General features: G+C 51.3%; 1 protein-coding gene across 1 annotated transcript; it reads right to left on the bottom strand.

The window, feature by feature from the left end:
* On the bottom strand, positions 1-6,259 carry LOC136382367 (histone-lysine N-methyltransferase SETMAR). The gene is made up of 2 exons (XM_066351529.1): positions 5,996-6,259; positions 1-784 (listed from the first exon to the last, which is right to left on the bottom strand). The coding sequence occupies exons 1-2, from the start codon at positions 6,218-6,220 to the stop codon at positions 20-22; spliced, it is 990 nt and encodes a 329-aa protein (XP_066207626.1). The 5' UTR covers positions 6,221-6,259; the 3' UTR covers positions 1-19.
* Between the last annotated feature and the right edge of the window lie 277 nt (positions 6,260-6,536).

The following is a 6,536-nucleotide window of genomic DNA, read 5'->3' as shown; positions in this document are numbered from 1 at the left end:
ACAGCCGCCTCGCTCAGGCTCAGTACAGAGAGCCGTCGTAGGGCAGGACAGCAGCACACGACCTGGAACCACAGTGACAAGGTTTCCTGAGCGCCCCGTCACCTCGCCTTTCTTTGTCATCGCCGTCCGTTAGGTTAAGGAACCTTCCCGAGTAGTCGTAGGAGAGCTCTTCCCCGGGCAGGACGTCCCTGGCCGCGAACAGGGCCAGCCTGGGCACCATGGAGTCCACCCGCACGGGCACCATGAGCAGGTTGGGCTCGCAAGCGTGGTTCAGGAATCTGCCGACGTTGCCCACGCGGGCCGGGTCCACGAACGTTTCCATTACCTGCCCGTTAGACACGTGTTCCCTGACGGCGATGATGTAATTCAAGTCGTGGACGGTTTGTCGCCGAATTCTCCTCTGAGCCTCCGAGAAGCCCACGACCTCGCCAGCGTACTCGCAGACGAAGCGTCCCCGCGGGATGGGCTCCAGGGTCCGCAGCCCCCAGCCCTTCTTCTCCGTCCTGAACACCTGCAGCCGCAGCCGCAGGCCGCGCTGCACCACTCTGTTCCCGCAGCGCTCCGGGCACGGGCACAGGGCGCCGCATTCGAACACTGGCTGGGCACCCCTCGCTGCCGACGACGCCAGGTCCCCGAGGCACGAGTCCTCGTCATAGTTCTGCTGGTGACGGAGACAGGAGCAGGTGCCCGGGACGCAGGGGCCGTTGCGACAGGTGCAGCCGGGGAAGGTGATCTGAGCGGGATCCGCGTCTGCTCCGGGCCCAGCCACGTGCTCGGGGGTGTACTGCAAAACCCGGAGGCCCAGAGTCAGCCGGACGGCCCTCCCATCCCACCTCCCGCCAGCAGTGCCGGGCTGAGCTACCCCTCACCCCCACATATGTGCAAATGGAACAGAAAATCGAACGACACACAATACGTCAAAATATCATCTGCAAACAACTCTCCAATGAAAAAAAATAAGATGAATGCTGGCCCTGGCCAGTGGCGCAGTGGATACAGTGTCAGCTGCGCATGTGGATGTCCCGGGTTTGATCCCTGGTCAGGGCACACAGGCAAAGCAACCATCTGCTTCTCTCCCCCCCTCTCCCTTCTCTCCCTCTTCTCCTCCTACAGCCAGTGGCTGGATTGGCTTGAGCGTGCCCCAGGCACTGAGGATAGCTCAGTTGGTCTGAGAACATCAGCCTCAGGCTCTAAAAATAGCTCAGTTGATTGAAGCACTGGCCCAAGATGGGGTTGCTGAGTGGATTCTGGTCAGGGCACATACGGGAGTCTGTCTCACTATCTCCCCTCCTCTCATCTAAAATGAATAAATAAATAAATAATAAAGATTAATTTTAAGGTTTCAAATTCCGTGGTTTTATTTTAGCTGTAGGAAAAACAAGAGTGAAAAATACTTTTTTGTCTTACTGGAAACTGAAAGTATTCTGACTGTTCTGTTTCCCTCTAAGCCTCGGATGTCAGGAAAATCAGGGCTGGACTTAGGATCTGAGTCCAGTTGAGTGTTTTATCCTTGGCTTTTGATCTTTTACATTTATCTGATGATAACTGCATATATGTATTTTTATGGTGAGTCTACTCAGGCCCTTTTTGAGGGTAAGAAAGTCAAAATGAGAAAGAAATCAATGAAAAATGGCCTTGGGAGAGCGCTCCATTGATTCTTTTTAAAGGAATTTTTTAATGTAAAGATGATCTAAATATTCTCTGATGTTTTAAAAAGACACTTTATATTTCCACTTGAATCTTCATAAGGTTAAAAATAGGCATTTGACTAAGAAACTGCAGACAGAATTCCAAAAGTCATATTTGTTACAGTGGTATTAATAGATACTTAATCCTACTGTGGAGGTATTGTATACACATAAAGAGATCCTCATATTCAATGAGACAGATAATATGAAAATGTTTCTCAGTCTTATTAATGTACCTGTATTTTCAAAAAATGTTTACATTTACAAAATGTTAGAGAAATAGAAAAGTCCTCAGTCTAAACCTCTCTCTGTGAAGCCCGGCTCTCTGCTTATATTTTCACTGGTATAATGAAGTGTGCTTTCTAACCTGAAGACCACAGTCTGTCTCAGGAGCTCAGCATATTTCTTTCGGAATGGAATAATTCTTGTTTACGTGGAACCTGGCCCACTTGTTCACACGGGGAACACCCAGAGCCGACCCAGCCCAGACTCGTGGCCTTCATCCACTGCCGCCTGCTTGCCTCTTACCTGCACCTGCTGGGGCTTGGGAAGACACACTCAGGGAAATACAAAAGAGGGTGTTTCTTAAAATCATTTTTAGTATTGTCATAACCTCTGCTTTTCCTGGTAGGAGTCCAAGTAAGACTGTAAGGTGGACCGGGCGCGAGCCGGGACTTCACGCAGAACGTGCAGGGCGCAGGGATGCGCTCGCAACCAGGTCCCTGAAGAACTGGGTGGAGGGTTCAAGGTTTTTGACAAAAAACTTAGTTTTGTTTTTTTTTTTTTAAATAAACCACGGTCACTCCGGAAGCCCAAAGGGAGACAGGTGACAGCATGTTGAAGAGCAAAGGCACCTCCCTGCCCTTCTCACCTGCAGTCTCTCCTTTCTCTGCACCAGACCGGAACTTAACAGCATGAACCTGGGGATCTCAGTGGCGGAGACTGCAGGGCTCCCTAGTTGTATGAAAAGCGGGGGACTGGTCTTTTAAACAAATCTGTGTCTGGAGGCAAGGCGTGGCCAGGAGCTGTGAGGTGTGGCACTGGGAGGGGTCAGGTTCCTATCCATAGCACTGGGTGCGGAGCAGGAGACTCAGGAAACATTGTTTGCCTGAGTGAAGATAGCTTCTGATCTGAGGGCTGACCTTTCTGAGTCCCATCTGTATAGGAACCCCGGAAAATGAGGTATGCCACTGCACCGTATTCCGGGCTGAAGCCTCGCTGGGTTCTCAACTATAAGGAAGTGCTGTGAAAATCTTCATTCCTTTTTTGGTTGTTTTGAAATGTCAGCCACGAGAATCTTTGAACTTGGCCTCAGGCCCCATGATTTTTTTTTTTTCTGTTCCAAGCAGCTATTAGGAGACTGAGCCAGATAATTCTTTTTCAAGGCCAAGCTGAGATCTTATAAAGGATGTTTAAAGCTGGTTTCCGGAATTTTCAGTTCAAGAAAATCAATCAGTTCTTTTTTTCTACTTAGGTTTCAACACTCATGGCATTATGATATGCTAGTTTCCAATCTGAACCTTTGAATGTTCCTTTTGCCTTTCACATAGCTAACAGGACCCAAAGTTATTGTTAAACCGAGTTTTTCATGCTTTAATCCTTTGGTGTGCATATGCCTGTGAAGGCAGGGTTTGGGGCAAGCAAACTATTTTGACCTTTTTATGAGGCTGGTTTTTATGCCCAGGAATATATGTGAGCAAACTAGTTGAAGGCATGTTTAGACTTGTCATTCAAATGTTTCAAACATGTTCTATCTTCTTGGTAAGAATATAAATTCTCGGAGGAAGGGATCTTGTCTTCTTTCTGTAACTCTTCACTCTACTCAAAGCTATGGACATAGCCAGGCAGCTAGAACACCATGGGACTGAGTCTGTCTCCCGATTGTCATTTATGCTCATCAACTACAGGCGTGAGGATCAATCACATGGCGCGAGGGAGGGAGGGAGGGTGAAAAGCACTAACTTGTAGCGCATCTCGTCAGTTATTTATTGATTGCTTCTCATACGTGTTTTGACGGGGGATGGGGGGTGGCATGCAAGCTCCAGCCGAGCCCGTGACCCCTTGCTCAAACCAGTGACCAGTGAGTGACCTTGGGCTCAAGCCAGCGACCTTTGGCCTCAAGCCAGCGACCGTGGGGTCATGTTGATGATCCCACGCTCAAGCCAGCGACCATGGGGTCATGTTGATGATCCCACGCTCAAGCCAGCGACCATGGGGTCATGTTGATGATCCCACGCTCAAGCCAGCGACCATGGGGTCATGTTGATGATCCCACGCTCAAGCCAGCGACCATGGGGTCATGTTGATGATCCCACGCTCAAGCCAGCGACCGTGGGGTCATGTTGATGATCCCACGCTCAAGCCAGCGACCATGGGGTCATGTTGATGATCCCACGCTCAAGCCAGCGACCTTTGGCCTCAAGCCAGCGACCGTGGGGTCATGTTGATGATCCCACGCTCAAGCCAGCGGCCTCACACTCGTCAGTTGAAGCTGCGATCTCAGGGTTTTGAACCTGGGACCTCAGCATCCCAGGTTGATGGTCTATCCACTGTGCCACCACTGGTCAGCGCCCCCCACCCTCCCCGCCCCTTTTATAGCAATGAAGAGCTTTCTATCTTCTCTTGTAAACTCAAGGGCAGGAATGGTGTTGTCAACATTTTAACTTCTGTGCCTCCTTTAACATGGTGCTTGGCACTGTATAGGCACTCAATTATTTGCTGAATAAGGAAAGCATGTTATCAGTGTTCTTGACGACGCATTCACAATGTCTGGTTTTGAATAAGCTTTTAGGGATCAGTGTTTAATATGGTGCTGGCCAACCAAAAATAGCCTAAGGTATTCTGAGGAAAAATAACCATTTCTGACCTTGGCAAACTGCCGTTAAGTCAACCATCTTATTTGATCCTCAAACAACTCTAGAAAGCAAGAAGGACAGACGGGGTTCGATACTGATAATGGATGTGACAAGGGCTATCCATTTTTAACTATTTTCATTTTGCAGATGAGGAAGGGCAGGGTCTGAGACATGGCTACGATGGCAGAGCCCTGAACCCAGCCCTCCTGTCTCCAGGTCCACTGTCCTTTCCCCTGCAACACCATTGTTTGTCGTTTCTTTTCCTCTTCTGGTCACTCCTTACTCCTCAGGCAACATGCGGTACAGGTCAGAGGGGTGAGAAAGGCTGCAGGGCTTTGAGGCTGAACAGTGAATGTTTATGCCGTGCTTTCACAAGCCAGGGACTGTATTTCAGTTGTACTCTCCAAGCAAAACGAGGTAGATGGGGAAAACAGCCGTGTGAGGCTTGCTCGCTGGTTTCCCGGCTGCAAGCACTTTGCATGATTAGTGCATGAGCACGTGGCAGAGAGCCACATGTGTGTCTCAACGAAAAGTCATGAGTGCTTTCCCTTGGTGGCAATTCTCCCAGATTGCTCTCTGGCCACTGGTGAGGTGCGGTTCCCTCAGCTGCCACCACGAGGGGCGGTTTTCCTGATCCCTTGCCCTCCACTGTGAAAAGTGGTTTTCCTTTGTTTATTTGCTCACCTGTCCTTGTGAGCCTCCAATAAACGGAAATGGCCCGATGCTTTCCGGCTATGCAGTTCCTCTGCCGTCTGCCCGAATTCAATGCAAACTTGCCTGGCCTCGACCACCAGAACTACAAGGTATTATTATTTTAATTGTCCGTGGGGGGGACTTTAAAGCTTTGCCAAAGCTAGTTTATATTTGCCCAAGAAGTCATAGCATGAGGGAGACTCAGCTACAGTCTGACTCAAGAGGCCAAGTTTTTAACCATGACACCTGGCTGACATCTGCTAATAGGCTCCATGCTGGACCTTACTCATGAGACACCTGAGACCAGAGAGGTAAAGGTTAGCCCCAGATCCCTCAGTGAGTTCTGGGAACAGACCAGGACAAAAAGCCGGGTTCTCAGGGCTCTTTCCAAGGGACCTCGTGACACCTCTGGTTTTGCCCTTCAGGGAACGGCCAGTCTATGGGCAGAGAAGTATATTCTTGTTAAGGGCATTGGGCAATGTTAATAGAAAAAGACTGAAATCTATGCTTTTAAGAGCTATTCCCGCCCGCAAACAGCTGTGCGATGGGGTAAGGGAAAAAAAAAGTGGAGAAGCCCCAAGAACACCTGCAGCGTTAGGATCCTGCAGGTTAGTACGACCACGTGGGGGGCTGAGCACCAGGCCGCCATCTAGCCCCACCCCTGTGGCTGCGCGCGCAGGCTGTCAAGCCCCGCCCCAAACAAGAGGAAGCGGTCCGCGGCGTGCGCAGCTCTCTAGAAGGCCGAACCCCGCCCCCTACCTGGAAGGGCTCTGGCCTCGCCCCCGGGGGCCACACGCCTACTGGCACCTCCTCCAGGCCGCACGCAATGTCCAGGGGCTCTTTGGGGGCTTCGGGTTGCGCCTCCTCACGCGCGGCCATCCTGCAGAGCTGTCTCGCCGGGTCACGAAGCGCGTGCGTCCGAATGAGCTTGAGCGCTCGCAGAGCATGCTGGGCGTCGTAGTCCCGCGGCCCGCACCGCCTCATGGGAGATGTAGTTTTTTCCCTTTTCTGTCACCTGTGGCGTCTGAAATCAGGGTCGCCCTTGGTTTTGAGCCAAAGTGTACAAGTAATAACAAAACCGTTAAGGTACGGACAAAACTTTGGGGACACAAAGTGAAGTGGTTGAGCCCCCCCCACCCCCGTGAACCTCAGGGCGGGCTTCAGAGGCGAGTCTGTGGTCCAGGTTTGCGGGGCTGGGGGAGGGAAGGGAGAGCACGCCTGGCGGAGGGGACTGCACCCCTGGGCACTCGGGCAGCACGACGGCCTGGCAGGGCCCCTCCCGCGCCGAGGCGTTTGTGCC

This window comes from Saccopteryx leptura, chromosome 10 (genome assembly GCF_036850995.1).
Source record: "Saccopteryx leptura isolate mSacLep1 chromosome 10, mSacLep1_pri_phased_curated, whole genome shotgun sequence".
NCBI lineage: Eukaryota > Metazoa > Chordata > Mammalia > Chiroptera > Emballonuridae > Saccopteryx > Saccopteryx leptura.
The sequence above is the reverse complement of the archived record's forward strand: the minus strand, read 5'-3'. Positions and strand labels throughout refer to the sequence as shown.